Raw genomic sequence first — 23712 nt, forward strand, 5'->3', positions numbered from 1 at the left:
AAGCTATCAACTACAAACAAATTTCTGAAAACGTCCCAGCAGTTCCAGTAAGATGGAAACAAAATAAAAAGTTTGTTTGGGTCATGCGGGCTCTGGAGGCATCTCGGCTCCAGTCGTGGGGATCGAACCCGTCCTGCGCTCCTGGGGCGGTCGCTCGGGTTGCGTCCTGACTCCAACCCCCGGACCTTCTGGGGGTCGAGGTCAAGGAGACAGCCCTTGCTGGACACTGAGCTCGGAGAGGTGCTCACAGCGCAAAGACCCAGCAGCCCTGGCCCCACAGAGGGTCCCACCTCCTGGGCTTCGCAGGAGGACGCCCACGCTGGCGGTGGCCATGGCAACGACGCGGACGTCATCTGCGCAGGCGGCCTAAAGCCAGGCTGTCGTCAGGGGGTGGGGCCTGGCGGGGCGACAACGCGGGTCACGTGGGCAGGGGCGGAGCCTGCGCGGGGCCGGCCGGAGCGTGTCGCGAGCGGGCGCCGAGGCTCGAGCCGCGGTACCCGAGCGAAGGCCGCGCCGAGGCCGCTGGGCCCCGCCGGGCCGCCCCAGCCGCCGCCATGGGCAGTGAGTAGCGGTGGTAGGCCCTTGCCGAGGGCGCGGGCCCCGACGGTCCGCAAGCGGCGGGGTGGGTGCCGGTCCATGGTCGCCTAGCCTGTGGACCGGGGAGGCGCGGGCCGCTGCGGAGAGCGCGGGCGGGGGGCCTCAGCCTAGGCTCCTCCAGCCGTGCGAGGCCTAACCCGGGCCGGCTGCGGGGCTAGGATCGGGAGGCCTGGGTCTGTGCATCTCAGTGGGTGGCGTGGAGCGGAGGACAGCGCGGGGAGGCGATTGGTTTGCGGGGCGGGGAGTTAAGGAACCAGCAGACACCTGGACCACTTTTAATTTTTCAAGAGCTTAGGAAACTCACATTTTTATTCCCAGTCACCCTTGGAATATTAGTTGTGATGAATGAAGCTCCCTGCCTTGTTTCATTTTTTTAAAAGTGGTGCACGGCGTGTATTTTAGGGGAGGAAAGGAGGCGATTGGTGGCCTAGCGTTTTCGTTAAAATTTTCATTCCAGTCATTCTGTAGCGTTTACTGAAAACTCAACGTGTGTCAGGTCGTATAAGCCTTAGGGACAAGGCCTTAAATAACGGGAATCTTTCGAGGGCCCTCTCCCTTACATAGCTGTTGGGGTGATTGTTAGATGAACGGATTACCGCAAACCCAAGCCGTGCACCCTTTGGCCTGCTAACTAGTGGACATTTGCGGAAAGCTTAGAAAGGAATAGGAGACCCTTGGTCTTGAGTTTGCAGTATAAAGCGTTAAATTCTACAACACAGGAAGAGTGAGGTGGCAGACAGAAAAAGCATTGCTTGAAACTGAATATTCCAATACAGATGACCATAAACCAAGAAATCTGGGAGGGTAGCTTAGGTTGAAGTGGGAAAGAAAAGGGGTAAGGGGATTCTAGCAAGTTTCCTGATGTGATTGACATTTGTTTTGTAGTAGAGATGAACACTTTCATAATTCAGATTTGCTTTCCAAGTCGTCTTAAATGGTACTTGGGTAACAAATATCTGCTTATGAGAACTTATGAATTCTTCTGTCAAACATCAGTGGCCGCCATCACTTTGAGAGATTTTATACAAAGATGGTGTAGTCAAATCAACCATACTTCAGTAACATAAATTCAACAAGAAAGATGTTGTAGTCAACTTTTGGCTAACTGGCTGAAGTGTAATTGCTCACGTCAGTTTTAAAACAATTTCATGATGTTAGTACATAGAATCCTGTGTATGTAAGGGAAGAATGATCTTAACTAATAACCTAGTTGTGGATTTTTGTGTTTCTGCACATTGCAGACTCTGGCAGAGACTGAATGATTATCATCTTCATCCTCCGGTTCTTTGGCAGGACTTGACCTAAGCCATGCCAGAAGAGAGTGCCTATCCTGAAGTTTGGTCTATCTTATACATTATGAGTTGTCCGGGAAAACAGTACTTTCTAATGAAATGTAGTCATCATTCTCTGGGCTGAGGATTGAACATACACAAGTACTTTTGAGATTTTCTTACATGGGAGAGTGTCCAAGCAATGAATAGTGACTTAATGAAATGAAGTAGAGATTGTATTGAGTACTTTTAAAAACCTATCTAGGCAGTTCCCTGGTGGTCTGGTTAGGACTTGGCACGTTCACTGCTGGGGTGTGATATTTCTCACTTATGCATTTCAGCATCTTTCAGTCCCAAATTGTCAGTCCTGCAGTGTCCGCTCATTTCCTGTACTTGCCTCCTTTTATGTCCTGTTTCCTTCCATAATGCATGTTCCTGTTGGTCGACTGGTTTTGCTCCTTTTGATGACGAGGTGCTGACTGAATTACTCCTTTTCTGTATATGTAAAGGGGTGGGATTCAAGCATGAGGCAGCAAATTACTTTGAAATGAAGAGCATTATGATTAATTCATTTTGGGGGTGGGAATGGGATGGATTGCCATTAAAAGAACATTTGTATTTGATTCTGCAAAAATAAAAATCTTTTTTAAATCTTTGTAATAGGGGCATTTATTTTTTTTTTTTAAACAGTCAAATTTTTAGAAGTTATCAAGCCTTTCTGTGCAGTTCTACCAGAAATTCAGAAACCTGAAAGGAAAGTAAGTATAATATTTTTGTAATATAGAAGGTAACTAAGTGACTTACTCTGTTAAACTAGCTACATTGATTTATTTTCCTCAACCTTTTTCTGGTTGTAACTGGAAAAAGACCTATTCCTTCTCTTCGCAAGAGGCATAAAAGTGAATAAAACTAGTGTAAACCTTTTAAGGAAATGGCAACCCACTCCAGTACTCTTGCCTGGAGAATCCCAGGGATGGCAGAGCCTGGTGGTCTGCCCTGTATGGGGTCACACAGAGTCAGACATGACTGAAGTGACTTGGCAGCACCAGCAGCAGACCTTTTAAATCTAGATAGTTTATCTCATGGTTTCAAAAACAACTGTTCTCTAAATTGTAGCATTTCCAAACCTTATGTTTCTTTGGCCTGTGTGTTAGATAAGATACAGTATTCTCCTGCCTATTATGATCCACCACACTAGAAATGACCCAGTCTCTTGGGTCAGTTTTCATGCATGCCAACTGTTTCACATAAATGGATTGCAACTGGGCAGGCGTATACCTCTCATTTCTTGATTCATTGATTGCAGAGAAAAATCACAGAAATGCACTCAAAAGATAGGGACTGCATCAAATTGTTCTTCCATCATTGTGAACTTGGAAGTAAGGCATTTCAATTCTAGAAATATTGTTAATCCCAAATGTTCCCAGATGTTCCTCTTTTACTGTACTTTCAATTTCTCATGGAACTAACCAGAATAGGGACTAGAAAGAGATAAGTAAGACTTTTGTTAAACTTACTGTTTTATAATATTCAGAAATATATTTCTTTTTTAAAATTTCTTTGAGGTTATAAAAATAGTTGTTCCCGTTACATGTAATGTATACTAACAAACTATAGCTTTTCTAGTCTATGAAATACTCATTGAATAATATAGGCAGGAAGACAAATACCGTATGATATCACTTACCACAATAAGTGATGGCTTTGTACAGTATGATGTTAACTGAAATGTGTGAATATTGGGTGTGTGTCTTTTTATCCTTTTCAGTTTCAGCTAATGTGGTGCAGTGTATTAAGGCCTGCCTGTATTTAAACTATATTACTTAATTTTCAGATAAGTAAAGAAAGATGCTTGAGAAGTTTAGCTGTTTGCTTTAGCTGCTACTCACTAGGGTGAGAGTATTTTAAGAGCAAATAATAAGAGCACGTCATGATGGAGAATGTTGCTTAAGCTTTAATATGCATTTCTGCTTTTTTTTACATTTGCTGTTTCTTGGTTTTGATTGGTTGTTTTTTTATTTTGTTGCACAGATCCAGTTTAGAGAGAAGGTACTATGGACTGCTATAACTCTCTTCATTTTCTTAGTATGTTGTCAGGTATGTAACCAAACACTGAACAGATGTCTGTACTGTTATTCTCAGGTCTTGGTTGGTTATAATTTGAGAAGCTAATTTTAGTTTAAATAGTAAATATACTGAATTATTTTGAGCATTATCTTTTTAGAAAATTACTTTTTGTTGAAGTATAGTTGATTTACAGTGTTAGTTTCTGATGTACAGCAAGATACTGAATATAGGGTATTAAATGGAATATAATTCCCTGTGCTATACAGTATTTGTTTATGCACCCTGTGTATACTAGTTTGCATCTACTAATCCCAAACTTACATTTCATCCCTCTCCCCCAGCCCTTGATAACCACAAGTCTGTTCTCTATGTCTGTGAGTCTGTTTCTCTTTTATAAATACGTTCATTTGTGTTGTATTTTAGATTCCACATATGAGTGGTATCGTGTGGTATTTATCTTCCTCTTTCTGACTGACTTCACTTAGTGTGCTAATCTCTAGGTCAATCCATGTCGCTGCATTCTTTTTAACAGCTGAGTAGTATTCCATTCTGTGTGTGTGTGTGTGTGTGTACACAACCCATATCTTCTTTTATTCATTCCTCTGTTGATGAACATTTAGATTGCTTCTTTGTCTTAACTGTTGTACATAGGAGAATCATCATTTCAATCTGAGTTGATAGTGAAATGATTCTTCTACTGTGTATTTCTTTTGGTTTTCTAGTGGGTTTGAACATATTTTCTCTTTTTCCCTTAGTTTTCAGTTAATGATCTTTACCCATTTTCTTCTTAAGATTTTAAAAATTGGTTTATGACAAGTTTTTATATATAAAAGTGTTAAACCTTTGACAGGTATTGTGCAAATATTTTTCCTTTTTGTTTGCTTTCAGTCAGGTTGCAAATAGCATGTTTTAATTATAAATCCTCCAAAGCCAAATCATTGTATTACTTTGCTTCTACTGACCAGCCCTTAAACATTTTGGGTTGCTCCCATGTCTTGACTATTGTAAACTGTGCCACTATTAACATTGGGGTGAATGTATCTTTTTGAATTAGAATTTTTACCTTTTCTGGATATATACCCAGGAGTAAGATTGCTGGATTATATGTTAGCTCTATTTTCAGTTTTTTGAGGAACCTACTGTTTTCATTTTACATCAAAGTATAGGAAGGTTCCCTTTTTTCCACGGTAAGATTTTGACTTTTATTTCCCTTGCAAATGATACTGAGCAACTTTATCATATACTTACTGAGTATTTGTTCATCTTTTGTAAAGTGTTTTCTCCCCAGATCTTTTTCCTGTTAAAAAAATTGCATTATTGTCCCATTAGTGAATTACATGCGTTTTAAAATATTTTCTGGATACAAATCCTGCATCAGATATATGTATTGTGAAGATTTTCTCCTGTATTCTTCTAAATAGTTTTAGCTTTTATGTTTTGGTCTATGGTCTGTTCCAAGTTAATTTTTGTGTATGGCATGAGGTAAGGTTAGGGCTCATTTCTTTCTGTATGGACAGGCCAGTTGAAAAGGCTATCCTTTCTCCATTGAATTAACCTTGGCATTGTTGTTGAAAATCAGTTAGCCATTTAAGCATGGATCTGTTTTTGTACTCTCAGTTCTATTCCATTGATCATATTCCATCATTATGGTAAACCATAACTGTTTTGATTACTGTAGTTTTAGACTGAATCCTATAATTAGGTTGTAAAAGTCATCCAACTTTGCTCTTCTCAAAATGATTTTGTCAGTTCTCAGTCACTCATTTGAATTTTAGAATCAGCTTGTCAATTTCTTTAAGAAAGCCTATTGGGATTATGATTTTTATTGCTTTGAACTTATTGAATCTTCTAACCCAAGGGTCTGCAAACATTTTTTCTGTAAAAGGCCAGATAGTAAATATTTTCAGCTTTATAGCTAGAACCCAAGAAAACCCAAGAAGAAGAAGTATAACTTGAGTTGTATTTCTTGAAGTGTGACATTTCTCACGACTTTTCGTGCCCTTACTTAATTTATGTATTTTATGTTATTTATTATTGTTTTTTTTCCTGTAATGGATTTACAGAGTTGCCAAGCTGTACCTTTTTGTCTTTCTCATGCTTAGGGATTTCTGCCCAGGACTGGTGATTTCTTGATTCTCTTTCCACTGAATCTCCAACAGATTTATTTTCCCTTCCCAGATGTAGTTTAAGGGTTTGGGGTCTGTTGTTTTCTATAGTGTTTTTTAGCTTGAGAGAATGGAGGGAGGTGAGATCAGCTGAGAGAATTGCTCTAAATGCCACCTGGGCTCTGCTCTCTCATTAGACTTTTGTTAGTGTCTTCTTGTGAGGGTCCTCTATCCAGCAGATGCCATTAGCACCCCCTTCAAGTTGCGACAACCAAAATTGTCTTCCTAGACAATTCCCAGATATCCCCTGGGGGACTAAGTTGCCCCAGGTTGAGAACCACTCTTTTCTACTTATTACCACAACATAAACACATCCTGATACTAATATAAGTTTCATAGTATAATTAAAAAAAAGTTTTTTCATAGTATAATTTTTAATGGCTGCGTTCTACTGTGTATATTGTCTTCAGTCTTATATTTGGAGCATGGCCTTGGCTGCTATTTGTACCCATAGCTTTGCAAAATTATTCTGTGATATAATAGTATCACAGAATAGTTGGTAGATATATCCTATACTTTAATGATAAAGAACATTTTCTTTAATTGTAAAAACATGAAATTTACCATCTTAACCATTTTAAGTGAGCAGTTGAGTATTTTTGCATATGTTTAGATTGTGTGCAGTACATCTCTATACTGATAGGAGTATTTACTGGTGAAAAGTACTGATGCCCGTTGTTTATATTTTCCCTAAAAAACTATACATTTCAGGTATTTTTGTTTTGTTACAGAACTTGAGAAGTAGTGTTGTTTTTTTTAAGTATGGCAAATATTAAGTGAATGCATTATTAAGTTCAAACTTAATTTGTATAATACATTTTCATGAACTAGTTTATGTAATCCTGTAGATACCACTGTTTGGAATCATGTCATCAGATTCTGCAGATCCTTTCTACTGGATGAGAGTTATCCTTGCATCCAACAGAGGTATGCGCTGCTTTTCTTTTGCCTCCATACTAGTGCATCGTCTTATGTTTTTGTTGAATATTTGTATTTCTTCTATGAGTGGACTTGTTATAAATCATAGGAAATGACTGAGTGGTTTAAACATAGAACTGGAATTTATTGGAAGGATACTAGTTATTTTTGGAATCCAAAGAGGAGGTAGAATAGCTTAGCCTTTGGGGAGAGAGAACTAGACAGTCTTCAGACCTCAGCAGCAGGGGCTAGCTGGGAACCTTGTCTTTGTGGTTTAGCTTCAACAGCTCCTGGTTCAGTTCTCAGTTCATAATTCCAGGTTACCATGTTTATACCTGACCCAGCCAGCCATGGTTAGAGTTTCAGAGTTACTTAGTACAGATTTGGGTGCTGGGGTTTCCTCCTATGTCGGTATTTTCCTGAGAAAAGAACATTACTGGGAGTGGCTGTGCCATTTACGTCTTTTTTATTTTTCTATTTTTTTTGGAACGGATGGCTATGTTCTCTGTGTTGTACCATACACCCCTGAGCCTGTCTTACACCCTGTAGTTTTAACTTCCCACTCCTCAACCCCTATATTGTGCCCCCTCCCCCACCCCTACCCTCTCGTTTGTTCTCCATATCTGCGAGACTGCTTCACTTCAGTTCAGTTGCTCAGTCGTGCCCAACTCTTTGCGACCCTGTGGACTGCAGCACGCCAGGCCTCCCTATCCATCGCCAACTCCCGGAGTTTACTCAAACTCATGTCCATTGAGTCCGTGATGCCATCCAGCCATCTCATCCTCTGTCGTCCCCTTCTCCTCCCGTCTTCAATCTTTCCCAACATCAGGGTCTTTTCCAGTGACTCAGTTCTTTGCATCAGGTGGCCAAAGTATTGGAGTTTCAGCTTCAGCATCAGTCCCTCCAATGAACACCCAGGACTGATCTCCTTTAGGATTGACTGGTTGGATCTCCTTGCAGTCCAAGGGACTCTCAAGAGTCTTCTCCAACACCACAGTTCAAAAGCATCAATTCTTCAACACTCAGCTTTCTTTATAGTCCAACTCTCACATCCATACATGACCACTGGAAAAGCCATAGCTTTGACTAGATGGACCTTTGTTGGCAAAGTAATGTCTCTGCTTTTTAATATGCTGTCTAGGTTGGTCATAACTTTTCTTCCAAGGAGCAAGTGTCTTAATTTCATGACTTCTGTCACCATCTGCAGTGATTTTGCAGTGAGACTGCTTATTTTGCTATTATATTCACTAGTTTGTTGTATTTTTTTAAATTGCACATGTAAGTGATACCATATGGTATTTGTTTCTCTGGCTGACTTATTTCACTGTTGTTGTTTCTTTATTTTAAAATCCATTTGTTAGACTTCTTTGCCTCTTAAAGATTTGAGCTCTTTGTTCCTTGTGTTTGAATATTTTTCTTTTAACTATTATCCTGTCTTTTGCCACATGGAGGTTTCACAGTTGGATCTAATCATATTGTCCATCTTTTTCCTTGTGGTTTTTAGGTATTTTGTCATGCTTTGAAAGGCTTTTTCTTTTCCAAGATTATAAACATACTCACTTCAAGTACTTTTGCTTTTTATCTTTTATGGTTAAATTTTCTAACTATCTGGCCTTTATTTTGTTGGAAGTCATGAGATAGGGAATCTAGGCTTAATTTGCTATAAATGTCGAGTCATTTGCCAAGGTCCATTTATCCTTCTTTTCCCTACTGAGTTGAAGTGCCATATTTCCTAAATGAAATGTTCATTAAGCTTGATTGGATTAATTTTTGGACTAGATCTATTTGCAGTTTAAATTTTGGTGATTTGATGTAAAAAGACATCTACCCACCTGCCTACTAGCTTTAACAATGACATGTTTTTATCTCTTTACCATTAAAGAAGTATTTGAAAAACACATGAAGTCCATTTAAGATGAAATCTTTCTCATATTAAAGGTACCTTTTCAGCATTTATAAAAGTCAGGAATTAAGGTTGTGATGTGACAGAATGGGCAATGGAAACATGGTCTTGGCTGTGTGGAATTATTAGTTTTGCATATTATTTTACATGCTTGGTGTATTTAGTTTTCTTTCTTTCTTTTTACTAGAAGTGTAATGCTTATTTTCTATATAGAAAAATTTTAGAAAATAGAGGCAAAAAATAAATAAAAATTACCCATAACCCACTGAGTAAAAATAACAATAAAAACATCTTTTTAAAAAGTTTATTTTATTCAAAAATAGTTGATTTATAATGTGTTAATTTCTGCTATACAACAAAGTGATTCACTTATACATTTACATACTTTTTTTTATATATTTCTTTCCATGATGGTTTATAATAGGATATTGAGTATAGTACCTTATGCTACACAGGAGGACTGTAGCACAGGAGGACCTTGGTGTTTTATCTTTTCTATATAGTAGTTTTTATCTGCTAATCCAACCTCCCAATTGATCCCTCCCACCCCTTTCCCCCTTGGCAACCACAGGTCTGTTCTCTGTGTCTGTGACTCTGTTTTGTAGATAAGTTCATTAACAGTACAAACATCTTGATAGCCGAACTAAAATAACAGGAGATGATTTTCCACTTAAATAGTCAGTCCAGCCGTACATACTGTTTTTGAGTACTTTTTCCTATCCAGTATGTCATTTAACATTTCTATGCCATAAATATTCTACAACATTGATTTTGATGACTTTTATATAATTTTAGATTTTGAGTTTAGAGAAACACAGCTATTCTTAAGTATCATTTCTTACTAACTTGGTATTTAATTTTTGGACTTAGTATATAATTTTAAAATTCTGCATTAAAATGTTTAGTGTAAATTTTAAGAACAGCGATTTGGACAGAAATCTTGGACTATTTCTTTAAAATGGTTTCTTTAACAATTTAAGTAAAAAAAACAATTTAAGTTTAGAATTTACAGAAAATTACATTTTTGTGGTATTTATAGTAATTTTGAGTCAATGTTTTGTGAGACTGTGTTAATAAATGAGTTTTTTTTTAGCAATTAATGTTTAAGGAATGAAAATTTTCTTGTTAACGTTTAAGCATGTATTTCAATAGACATAATTTTAAGGACTGGGCCACTTCTAAACTAATCTCTATTGGGTATGTGCTATGCGTGCTAAGTCTCTTGGTTGTGTCCGTTGGGTACAGTAAAGATTATTTACTTCTTCCCCCTTCCTTTACAGGAACTTTAATGGAATTGGGTATCTCCCCAATTGTAACATCTGGTTTGATCATGCAGTTGTTAGCTGGAGCCAAAATCATTGAAGTTGGAGATACACCCAAAGATAGAGCCTTGTTCAATGGAGCCCAGAAATGTGAGCATCACTGCAACTAAAGAATCTTTCCCAAATTTGAGAATTTTGTGGTAAGGTGTTTTTCTAGTCTGTCTTTATCTTTGGTTGTAAGTATGCCCTCTCTTCCCCATTTTTGTCAGTGTTTGGTATGATCATTACCATTGGGCAAGCCATTGTGTATGTCATGACGGGCATGTATGGGGATCCTGCTGAAATGGGTGCTGGAATCTGTCTCCTTATCATCATCCAGGTAAGAAATTCAGTTTTTCATACAGAGATAACAAAAACAGTTTTCTTTTGTAACCATTCTTTAGATGATTAATATAGTCATTTTCTTACTTTTGAATTATTTTACTTAATTATATTTTGATTATTGAAGTGACATATAAGTTGTATTGATGTAAAAAATTAAAATTTATTGTAATAAAGTGTAGACGTGTAATAAAAGAATTGTGGATCTATCAGCTGTATTTCACTGATTCTAAGATGCATTTTGAAGTCTCTGAAATCAGGATGTTTTCTTAGACCTGATGGTCTCTTTCCCGTGCTGTCAGCCGGGCAGTCGTTGTGATGGTGGTCACTGCCTGCCTGTGTATGTCAGCTTGGTCACAGCTGTTTGTATCGTCCTCACATCACTGGGTTACGTGCATTGTTGATACAACATGCTGTTGAGTTTAATTGCTCTTTAAAGTGTCTCACAACAGTCTGCTGTGATTTGTTATTGAAAGTTACTGTATGTAAACAGGCACAGAAAGAACAAGCTAGATGATAAACATCTGAGTCTAAACTTTTTTATAAGCAGACAATAAAAATTCTTTGTAACAGGTTATTGTCATAGTTTAACTGTAGTATTTTTTCCTTTCTTAGTGACGCACATAAGAATGTTACAAATAATAGTATCTTGTAGTCAGTGAAATACCATATAAGCACATGTGTATATATCCTGTGGGTTTTTTAAAAGGATATATTGGAATAGAATTTTTGAAGGCCAGCATCATTTTTCCTCCACTAAGAATCTTAAAATGTGTAAAGTTTGAAAGATATTTGAGGACTCCATTTCTCTAATGTAGTCCTTAAAAATCCTTTGGAGAAGTTACCCAGGAATGCATTGTACTTAAGTTATCTAATAGTATTTACTGTATTTTGAGAAGAAGCTTGTGTAAGTTAAACACTGAACATCTAGGGTCCTAGTTATCTCAGAAATGCCTCTTGTTCACTCTATGAAATTATGATTAATTTAGGAAAAAAATTTTTTAATGGTCAAAAAGATCAAGATCAGAAAAATAGTTCAAAATAAAATTAAAACACTGTTTTACTAGTGTGTATATGTATATATGTATTGAGAAATGTCACCATTTCCAATTGGCATGGTTAACCATCTTTTTCAATAGGAAATCTTACATGGGAAGCAAATCATAGTAAGAAGATCGTGTAGTGAGTATGACTTAGACCAAGGAGAAAGGGACTATTGAGGTACTTATATGTTATTCATTAACACATATCACAGGGCTTTTCTAAATGAAATGGAAATAGTTTCTTTTTCAGGGGAGGCATTTTTAATGGACTGTACGGTAGTTTTCGTGAGTTCCCATTTGGAAGAAGGGACATTTCTTTAAAGGATAGCTTTGTCATTATTTCTTCATTTAAAAAACACCTTGAGTGGTAAATTTAAAACCCCTGGGAATTAGAGGAAGAAGTGTTACAGTAGAGGGGGAGAGAAGATCCTCTGGAAACTGGTTTTAATATCTTTCAGGACTTCAGTGTAAGGATGCTGATAACACCAGATCTTGCCTTATTTTGTTTCTTGATAGCATTTGCTTTATGACCATAGTTAGAATAACCCTGCTTTTTAAAAGACACTCAGAATTGGCATCTGTCTAGCTCTTAGAACATTATACATCAGTAAAACTTTTCTAGTGTTTTAGTAAGGGCATATTTATATTCTTAAGGAACTTCAGCTGACCACTTCTAGGTTAAAGTATTGACTTCTTGAATAGTCAGTTATGAATTTGAATTGATAGAGAAAATGGAGTTAAGCTATTTTAATGTTTCAGTACCAGAAATCAAGGAGTAGTTAAATTTCTGGAACGAAGCAAGTAAAGTGGGTATATACTAAGTTGTTTACATAAATTCAGGTGCACAATATTTGTCTTGTGGTTAATTCTTCTAGAGTTAATGTATAGAGAAAATTTTCATGTTTGATGATACATATGGGTAGTGACCCATTGCCTCTTTTTAAGGCATTGCTAACATTGAAAATGTGTGGATTCACTGAAGAGATATGATTGGATCAGTGTGTTTTCACCTAGAGATTTTGAAAACTGTTTGCATGCTGTTATGTAAGGTATTTCTCACCTTAATTATTCTTGTTTCGTTCACATGGTCAGTGTTTTTCCACTATTGAGTTTGGGATCTAAGTAGGGGTCTTGATTACAGTTTTCAAAAATAATAGACAGTATCAGTGTGCATGGGACATAGTAGAGGTAAGTATTATTTTGTCCAAACTGAGTTGTGTGTGTGTGTGCACACACACACATGAGCAAGGCTGAGATGTTAGTGTTATTTTTATACACACTTTAGAGCTCATATGTACTGATCACTCTAGAAAAGCATGCAGTTAGCATTCAGGTTTTATCATTCTTCTAATTCTTCTAATCTATGAGAAGCTTTCAATTCCTAATTTCTCATTCCCTTCTCATAGGCATGCATGCTTTTTTTTTTTTACCATCATTTATCTTACTCTTTCAGTTGTATAAACCATTTCTCATTTATTTCCCTATAATTCCTTTGTCCAGTTAGAGAAGCATGAGTTTGATTTTTACTGGATGTACACAGATCACCCTCCTGTCTGATGGGCATGGGTGTGAACAGAGTTTTGAAGAATTACTGCTGTTTCAGAGCTGCCTGTGTGACCTTAGGCAGGTCATTTAATCAGAAACCCAAGATAGCACTTGCTGGTTGGCCAGTGGTTTGTGGACCACTATCATGCTCCATGCAGGGTGGGCTTCTGTATTTCTGATGAGGAGTATGTACCTGTTACATAATCATAGTCAAAATAAAATCTCAGTAGTTTAGTGCTAGCTTGTCTTTAATCTGGTCAGATTGGTAAACTTGGTTTTCAAACAGTAAAGAAGAAGTGAGCTCTCTTAGAAGTTTTGAGAATTTTACCTTTTTTACAGTCCATTGAAATTCAAACTAAAAGATTATAAGTAGACAAATTAGGCTCTGTACAGCCATTGAAATGACAACTCAGAAAAAGAGAAAACAGAAAATGTAAGGTAAGCATACTTCCAGCGGTGTACCAGGAGGGAGTCGTTTGACCACAGAGGTCACTTGCAAAGCTGTGGATTATTTCTGATTGGTTCATACTTTTACTGAAATGTCTTCTCCAAGAGGAAAATTAAGAATTTTCAATTTCACATAAAGTTAGTATGCTTTCATTTTTTAAAAAAATTAGAAGCTTAAGAACCTGGTGAACTCTTAATTGTCTCAGATTTACATTTTGTCATTGTATATATGCATTTTTACATTGTTATAATCTGTGGACATATTTGTGGTCTACTTTTCAACTCCTCTGTGAATTTTTATATTATGTATAATACACATAAAATATATAATACTTAAAAAATGTATCAGCATAGTTCACATGCTTTTCTTTTAATGGCCTGTAATATTGCATCTTGTATTCGTAACATATTTCACCTGTTTTTTCTCTTCCTTGAAGCTATTTGGAATGTTTTCAGTTCCTTGCTGTCACAAATACTACAGCTGTGAACATTTTTGTTTTAGGGTACTTCTCAATAGGCCTTATTTAAACAATATAGAGAAATATAAATATACTTTAAAAGTCAAAATGTCAGCTTTATAATGTGACAACATTTCCAATCCTCTGATTTGCAGAACTGGCTTCCAGTGAGGGTTGAAAGATGCAGAGAGTCATAACAGTGATACTGAAGTAGCTAGGTTTTAACGTTGAAAATGCTTGTACTTTGCGAGTAGCCGTGGCGCTCGCCGCTCCTTTCCGGGTTTCTTCTCGCTCCTGCTCACTCGCGTCTCTTTCCCCACAGTTGTTTGTTGCTGGTCTGATTGTGCTGCTGCTAGATGAGCTGCTACAGAAGGGTTACGGCTTGGGGTCTGGGATCTCCCTCTTTATTGCCACCAACATCTGTGAAACCATTGTCTGGAAGGCCTTTAGCCCCACTACCATTAACACTGGCCGAGGTACAGCGCACAGGGACACGACTGCATGGGTCTGGCTGGATGTGTGTTGAGAGGACATGAGGTGGGGGAGCAGGACGGACCTCAGACGCCCTGCTTTGCTGTCCCGGGCAACAGTGGATGGCAGTTGTTCCAAAGCGAAGAAGCAGAGATTGGTGGAGTAGGAAGTATTACTCCAGAAAGAATATGGAAATTTTAGCCTCTGCTCATTTAAAAATTCAGTGATTGCAAACACTTAAAAAATCCTAATTGTCTAAGCCATTGCTGCAGAAGTCATTGATTTTGACTCATTTCTGCACTTGCAGCAGGTAAAAAGGAGTGGATTAAGATTTTTCAGAAGGATAAAGAAACGTTACTTATTGTGTCATCAGAGAACTTCTGCTGCTGTTTCCTTGGGTTTGTAGTAGCACCTCCATTTTGAAATGCTTAATTGCCTTTCCCCTTACCCACCTCCACTTCTCTCAAATGCCATCCAAGATTTGTAATGGTTGACATCTGACCTGACCAGCCTTAAAACAATCAGTAGCAGTGATGGCGGATTAATGTACTTGGTAAAGTAAGCTTGAAGGCCAGCCTGGTGGGGGAATGTTGATCTTTTCATTCTGACATCTGTATGCTGCTTCGCTGCTGCTTTTCCCCATCTCCATCCCCTTCCCCCAAAGTAAAGGCGAGGCCAACCATTACGAACTAAATATTTGCTTTGGTTTATTCTTCTTTGACTGTTTTCATCAAGAATAGTCTCTTGAGAAAACTTCAGATTTACACTAACAAAAGGTACATTTGCCTCAGTGATGTCAGTATTTTTTAGAAGCTCCACACATGGCTGTATCATAAAGTAAACTGTGTTGAATTATTTTGACTGCTATTTCCAGCCCTGTACTGGAGCTTCAGGGCTGCTTGTTTTGACTTTGGGACAACTTTGGGTGATGAGGCTGCAGCTGATTTATATCTTGATTCATCAGGTACGGAGTTTGAGGGCGCAGTCATAGCTCTCTTTCATTTACTGGCCACCAGGACAGACAAAGTCCGAGCTCTGAGGGAGGCTTTCTATCGTCAGAATTTGCCCAATCTCATGAATCTCATTGCCACAGTTTTCGTGTTCGCTGTTGTTATATATTTTCAGGTAAGTATACCATCTTTGTTGAAGTAAGTGGGGTGTGGATTTTTACTCTTGCTCTCTAAAGAGGAGCATGCCATTTGAATATTAGTAGCTAACAAGTCAGCATTTCAGAATCTAGTTAGGCAAACAGTTCCATTGTTTAGTAGATGCTGAACTGCAAAGCATCTGTGGTTATGAAGTAGAGAAGGATTTCTGTTTCTGTGTGTCTGTGTGGAAGGGAGAGTTTGCTAGCATTGTCTTTGCAGATTTCCTTCTGTGACTGTCCAGATTCGTGCTGTGTCCAGTTCCTCTGACTCACTCCGGAGCTTCCTTTTTCAGGGATTCCGTGTGGACCTGCCCATCAAGTCAGCCCGGTACCGCGGGCAGTACAGCAGCTACCCCATCAAGCTCTTCTACACGTCCAACATCCCCATCATCCTGCAGTCTGCCCTGGTGTCCAACCTGTATGTGATTTCCCAGATGCTGTCAGTTCGATTCAGCGGCAACTTTCTAGTAAATTTACTAGGACAGTGGGCCGTGAGTATTTCATTATTTATTCTAAGTGTTCAGATTTATCGTAATTTGCATTTCGTGCTTATATTTTCACCTGAAAGAGGTGAGCCATAATTGAAGCACTTGCTGTAACATTTTCGGATTCACTTATCTATAGCACAGTTTATCATGTGGAAGTTGTAAACCTGTAAGCATTGTGAAATTAAAAATGGCCAAGTAATTTGTATAATTTTACATCTAAGAAGCATTTTCACATCTCATTTAAGTGACCTTTTAGGTTAAGATTACAGGTGCTCTTGTGAAAATGACTCCCTGTTTTGTAATCTTAGTCCACTCTTGTCTTGAATAATGTTTTTTTCAAAGAAACAATTTGCTGATTATATAGGAGTCTGAAATCATCCTCTCCTGCCTTCCGTGTGGTTTTTCATAGTCCAAATGGCAGTAAACTAGTTTGTGATTAGCTGGAGAAAGGTATGTAATTACTAGTGAAGAAAGAACAGAGTTTCTAGAAATGGAATCCAGTAAATTCTGCCTTCCTCTTCTTCATAGCTCCTACTGAAGCACGCCAGCCACACTGATCAAGATGCGAGTTATTGTAGATTGAGTTTTGACTAGTTAAAATTTGTAACTGACCAAGGAGTATTTTTCCCCCTTAAAACTATAGAATTAGAGAAGAGTAAGATCCTTTATTGTTTTCAGAGTTCATGTAATTCTAGAATTTGTATTCCCCCAAAGAATGATTATTTTTTAGTCATTCCTGAAGTATGGTGCTTACTCTTCATTTGTCTTAATGTGCTACTTCTGCATTATAAGTTGTAGTGACATAACTTTCTGCTTTTGCTGAAAGCCATTTTTTAAAATATAAAATTTAACACGATGAGATTGTAACTTGAATGTCAGTTGAGAGAAATAGGAGTGCCTCTACCGGTAATACAGTTGGCCCTTAAACAGCATGGGGTTGGGCGTTGAGTGCCCACTTAAACTCAAATTCTTTTCAGTAGTACACGCTTCAGTCCCGCATGGTCTGCAGCAGGCTGACTCCTGCGATGCAGAGGAGCCGTGTACACAGAAGAGTAACCATAACTTACACGTGGATTTTTGCCTGTGTGGAGGGTCAGTGCCATAACCCCTGCAATTGTTCAAGGGTCAGCTGGACTCCTTTTTCACTCATTTAACAGAAATTGGATTACCTGTAGGGGGGAAAGGGCTGCACAGAAGAGTAACCATAACTTACACGTGGATTTTTGCCTGTGTGGAGGGTCAGTGCCATAACCCCTGCAATTGTTCAAGGGTCAGCTGGACTCCTTTTTCACTCATTTAACAGAAATTGGATTACCTGTAGGGGGGAAAGGGCTGCACAGAAGAGTAACCATAACTTACACGTGGATTTTTGCCTGTGTGGAGGGTCAGTGCCATAACCCCTGCAATTGTTCAAGGGTCAGCTGGACTCCTTTTTCACTCATTTAACAGAAATTGGATTACCTGTAGGGGGGAAAGGGCTGGCCCTCCCCTCAAGAGTTGATGTGTGTGCTAAGTCACTTCAGTCATATCTGACTCTGCGACCCCATGGACTGTAGCCCCCCAGGTTCCTCTGTCCATGGGATTCTCCAGGCAAGAATCCTGGAGTGGGTTGCCAGGCCCTTCTCCAGGGGATCTTCCTGACCAGGGATTGAATGCATGTACCGTTATGTCTCCTGCATTGCAGGAGGGTCCTTATCACTAGTGCCACCCAGGATAAACTTTGGCAATAATTACTACTATGATGATTTCACAGTAATAAATCTATATAACTGAGTAGTTGTATAGATTGTATTGTGATCTTAATGAGATTTTCTCTAAAGAGAATTATTGGGAAGTTTAATTTGTCTATAAACAGGGCATTTGATTTGGAATTAGTGATTCTAGGGGCACAATTAAAGGAAACTTGGAAATTGTAATTTCTGGAACAAGATATTTTAATCATTGCATCCCAAAATTGCTTTCCCACCCTGTATGCCCAGAACTTTCATTTAATATAAACAAATATGTTATTCCCATTTCTTTAACTGTGAGAATTCATAAATGTTTGTGTGGATAACAAAATTCCATTACAGATATTAAAAGACTTCTTTATAATAAATATCATAGAGTTTAGGCGGTGATGTGTTAGTCTTGTGTTAATATTTCAGTTGATTCCATTCTTTGTAGTGAAGAAATGTGTGTGTACTCTTACGTAATTCAGAAAATTTCATATTCTAAGTGTTATCAGAGATTGATGTAAATAAGTGGGACGCCTTCTTATAGTTGTATTACAATGTTTTTTAAAAATTGCTCTTCTGTTAGCATATTCGCAATGCTTTTGATGTAATAGACACTATATAATTTTGTAAGACTGACGATACTTTAGATACAAAAGTAAATCCTTAAGTTACATAGAATCGTAAGTTGTAGGTGCTTTGAGCTTAAGACATTGTCATACTTTCTGAGGAGTTTGAAAAGTCATGGAAATGTGACCATTTATGCTTTTTATTCTTGTTCTGTAGGATGTCAGTGGGGGAGGACCTGCTCGTTCTTACCCAGTGGGTGGCCTTTGTTACTACCTTTCTCCTCCTGAGTCCATGGGCGCCATATTTGAGGATCCTGTCCATGTGGTGGTTTATATCATCTTCATGTTGGGATCATGTGCATTCTTTTCTAAGACATGGATAGAGGTGTCTGGTTCCTCAGCCAAAGATGTAAGTATTTGGTTTATTTGAAAATGAAAAAAATTTGTAGTTTTTAGGTGTCAAACAATAATTGATACACTTACTTTTGTAATTTAAACTCTTAATTCATATTTTCTTCATGAGGTAATGTCATCCCCAAGGAGTTAAAAACTAGTTCCTGGAAAGTGAAAAATTCTTAGATTTTACAATGGTTTGTGACTTTCCAAAGCTCAGCCCTGCGCAACAGAGTCTTACTCCTTAGTTCCCTTATGGAGGTGACAAGAGAGAGACTGGGACACCTCAGCTTCAGATAGACATCACGTGCCTGTGCGGCACTGTTGGCAGGGAATGATGCTCTGGCAGTGCCTGCCTCAGCCTTCTTATACTTTACTTGTTAGTATATGGAGATCACGTCTCATAGAACCTGGCAGTAAAGAGTTTGATTTTAAAAATTGCTTTTCTCTTTGCAGGTAGCTAAACAGCTTAAAGAACAACAAATGGTAATGAGGGGCCACAGAGATACCTCCATGGTTCATGAGCTTAATAGGTAAGGAGCATTAGACTCAGTGTTTGATAGGAGGGAGAGAGGCTGTTATGTACAGTGCACATGTACTTGGTTTTTGATCTGGCTTTCATTTGTTGTCAGATATTATAATTCTTAAGTTCATATTTGAAGCATTCTTCTTATCACAAAAGAATCAAAATTTAATGCAAAATTGAATTATTCTCCACATCAAAATTGATACCTAAATTATTAATTGAAGTTGTGTTCCCTTCACTACTCACCCCACTGTTAAATGCTATAGGTCAGAGGTTCCCATTGTTGACTGGCTGCACTAAAAATCACCTGGGAGCTCTTAAAAATTACTGCTATCCTACCTGTACAAGTTGTGATTTACTTGGTCTGCACTGGGTCCCAACATCAGTTGTTTTATTTTTTAATAACTTTTTTGAGATACAATTCACATATCCTGTAATGTAGTCATTTGAAGTATATGGTTTAGTGGATTGTTTATTTTTAGTGTACTTTTGAGTGTGTAATGATTACAATATAATTTTAGAAACATTTCCCATCACCCAGAAAGAAACCTTGTACCCATTTAGTTATTCCCCATTTCTGCCCCTCCCAACTCCCAGCCTCAGGCTTTTTCTTTAGTCTCTATAGATTTGCCTGTTCTGGACATTTCATATTAATGAAGTTATGTGTGATCCTTTGTGAATATCTTCTTTCACTTAGTGTGAGGTTTTCAGGGTTCATCCTTTGTTTGTGAGTAATCCCTTGTATAGATATAACTGTGTTCAGCTTATCCAGTTGATAGAAATTTTGATTGTTTCCACTTTTTTGGCTGTCATGAATGATGCTGTTGTGAACATACTTGTACAGGTTTTGTGTGGATGTATGTTTTCATTTTGCTGAATGGAATTGTTGGGTCATGTAGCAACTGTGTGTTGAACATGTTGAGATACTGCTAGACTCTTTCACAGCGGCTGCCCCATTCTCCATCCCACCCCCACCTCCAAACATGTCCTCACCAGCACTAATTCTTGTTTTGATGTTAGCCACCTAGTGGGTATGAGTGTTACCTCATTGGGGTGTTCCTTTTTCATTGTGGTTTTGATTTGCTTCTCCCTGATGAGTAATGACGTTCAGCATCTTTTCATGTGTTAGCCATTTGAGTATGTTCTTTGGAGAAATGTCTCTTCCATCTTTTTGCATATTTAAAATTTTTAATTGGGTTATCTTTTTGTTTCTGGGTTTGTAAGATTAAAAAAATTTATTTTGGATGTGTCTTGTCAGGTATATGATCTGCAAATATTTTGTCCCATTCTATGGTCTGTCTTCCCACTTTCTTGATGGCATCCTCTGATGCACAGGTTTTAAATTTTGATCAGGTTGTTTTTCTGTTTCTGCTTTGTGCTGCTATTGGTGTTGTAGCTAAGAAACCAGGGTCACAGAAGTTTATCCTCTTGTGTTGCTATCTGTGACCACTCTGAGCCAATTTTTGTGTTTGGTGTGAGAACGGGGTCCAGATTCCTTCTTTTCCATGTAGATAGCCACATGTTCCAGAAGCGTTTGTTGACAAAGCATCGGTATTTTAAACTTTTTATTTACTTAGAACATAGACTGGATTATAGAGAATGGTAAAGTGAACCTCTGGGTCCCAGCTGCATCCAGCTTTAGTTGTTACCATTCTCCCATTCTTGTTTCCTCTACCATCTTCCCCATCCCCCCTCCTTGCCTTTTTTTTTTTTTGGTCTGGAGTATTTTAAACACAATCTCATTATATTTTGTTTGCTTTTTAAATTTCTGGCTGCACTCCAAGGCTTGTGGGACCTTAGTTCCCCCACCAGGATCGAACCCATGCCCCTGCATTGGAAGACAAAAGTCTTAATTGTTGGACCACTGGGGAGGTCCCACAGTTCCATTATTTTTAACAGTTCTCCAGGTGACTCCAACATGTTGCTGAGGTTGAATTACTGTTCAAGAGGATCATCCAGATCTTATCACATAAATTTGCTACTTAGGAAAACATTTTGAAATTCACTGTTCATCTAAAAGAGGGAGCTAAAAGGTTACACAATACTTAGAAACAATACTAAATATTCCAATACTGAAGTGACAGTTGTGGATTCTCCTCTTCTGGCATGAAAATCATGCATTGCCTTTCTTGGCTGTTAACTGGTTTCTTGAAATAAGGGTCAGATCATGCCCTTCATCAGTTTTCATCAGCATGTTAACTGGGTGGCCCCAGACGAGCCGTCAGTACTATGGAGAGTTCCCTTTAGTTGGATCACCCTTCCGCTGCTTGGTCTGACTCAGGGTTTTTGTCTTCCAGGTACATCCCCACTGCAGCTGCGTTTGGGGGCTTATGCATCGGCGCCCTGTCGGTGTTGGCCGACTTCCTTGGGGCCATTGGCTCTGGCACTGGAATTCTGCTTGCAGTCACTATTATTTATCAGTATTTTGAAATATTTGTTAAGGAACAGGCTGAAGTTGGCGGGATGGGTGCTTTGTTTTTCTAAGTGTTCCAGTTTCTTCTTGTGTGTGTGAAAGGAACAATATTTGGACACATTGTTTTTGTCAGATAATGCTGGCTCCCCTTTCCTTCTCTCACAGTTTGTTTCCAAGTGCTGACTGTCCCATTCCTGAAATGGCCGCGGCGCTAAGCCTGTGTGCAGCGTTAGTACCAGCTGCCTTAACACTGAAGTTTACATTATTCATTAAAACACATACATGCAGTGTTGCCTGTGATGCTGGAAACCAGTGTACCCGCCTTGCCATGTTCAGTCGTGATGGTGAGATGGTGACGTGGATCAGTTTTGCACACGACATTCAAAACACTCAGTTTCCCCCCACTTGTTTAAAAATAAATGTAGTTCAAATTGCCACTTTCCAGTATTTTTGAGCTTATTTAACGAGTTCTGGAGCATTTATATCTAATCTATATTTTAGATATAATTACTTTTTATACTTTTTTAACTCATAGTATCCACGTTCCCACCCCTCCCCTGTTTTATTTGTTCCTCTGCAAAGCAGCCACTCCGTCCAGGTGGGCAGAATCAAGCTTTCAGTCACATCTGTCACCAGAAACAACTGCTCAGTTCCTCTTCTTGTTTTCCATTCCCCTTTGCTCCTAGGGACAGCACAGCCAGTGCTGTTTTGCAGTATTGGCTATGCCTTTGAATTCCAACAGGTCACTTGAGAATACTCTTCAAGATAATATGCCCCAATTTTTTTTTTTCTTAAATTCCTAAAGCAAACACCAAATTCTCAAGCAGTGTCTGTAGTTCAGTGGGGGGTGAACGAGTAATTCATGCTAGGAATTTGTGTTATGTTGTTGTACTTTACAGCAGCAACATGAGTGTAAACAGTAGACAATAAAATTTTATTTAATAAAACTTTCAGTTGTGTTGGAAAAATAAAGTCTGATATTAAAAGATTTCTAAGATTACTTGTATAGATGCATTGTATTCATACAGAATTCATCCTGAGATATCTGTTGCAAATGTATTTAATCCTAAAAATATGGAGGGACAGTGACCAACAGAAAGGCGCTTAGCTTTGTGACTGACATTTGGAAAGAACAGGGAAAAATGTTCTCAGTGTCCCAGCCTGTATTTGAAGCAGCACAGTAAGTAATTCATTTTTATTTATTGTGCTTTGTTGTCCAAAAAGATCAAACGTGATTTTTCAAAGATGTCTTTCTTATTAGTATTGTTTTCTGTCATGGCTGACTTTCTTAGTAAGTACAGGAAGTTTATCTCCTTTAGCTGAGGATCACAAAGCCAACTAATTTTAAGAGCAAGGAGACAGAGAAAATACAGGTAGATAAGAACAGGAGCCATGTCGATTGGAAAGCATCTCCTGGGGGCCTTGGACCACTGTTACCATGGAAATATGACCCAGTGTTACAATTGTTTATCCCCAGAGAAGGTAGAAATACTGCTTTTAATCTAAACTTTCAACTTGTAAACACTGAAACAAGAGGGCCAGCCAGTGAAAACAGATTGCCACTTCTCAAACTGACCAAATTTCCAAAGCATAGCCTTTGATACGGAGAACATAAACTGCATTAGGGGGATATTCTAGGATTTAGCTATCACTTCTAAACTGTGACCTAAGGAAAAGGCATAAAGGACAGGTGTGGTTACAAGTCTCTCCCCTCCATCAGCATTTTAGAGTAGCTTTATCAGTTGCCATGGGAGTGGTCTTGCAAGAGTTGGCCTGTTTGGAGATGGGTCTGTGCTTGGGCCAGCATATTTTCTGTGTCCCTCAGCGCCTCCTGATTTTGAAGGAGTAACGACAAGAGCCTTGAGTCCTCAAGGGAAAGGACTAGTGTCTCTGGAGAATCATGATGCCAATGATTAAAAATAAGGACTTTTTT

General features: G+C 38.5%; 1 protein-coding gene across 1 annotated transcript; it reads left to right on the plus strand.

Annotated features, from left to right (window-relative positions):
• Positions 1–430: 430 nt before the first annotated feature.
• Positions 431–22726, plus strand: SEC61A2 (SEC61 translocon subunit alpha 2). The gene is made up of 12 exons (XM_043885114.1): positions 431–561; positions 2559–2626; positions 3900–3965; positions 6949–7027; positions 10202–10333; positions 10453–10562; positions 14380–14533; positions 15493–15653; positions 15969–16166; positions 18665–18856; positions 19297–19373; positions 21664–22726. The coding sequence occupies exons 1-12, from the start codon at positions 555–557 to the stop codon at positions 21848–21850; spliced, it is 1431 nt and encodes a 476-aa protein (XP_043741049.1). The 5' UTR covers positions 431–554; the 3' UTR covers positions 21851–22726.
• The last annotated feature ends 986 nt before the right edge of the window (positions 22727–23712 follow it).

This window comes from Cervus elaphus, chromosome 23 (genome assembly GCF_910594005.1).
Source record: "Cervus elaphus chromosome 23, mCerEla1.1, whole genome shotgun sequence".
NCBI classification, from domain to species: Eukaryota; Metazoa; Chordata; class Mammalia; order Artiodactyla; family Cervidae; genus Cervus; species Cervus elaphus.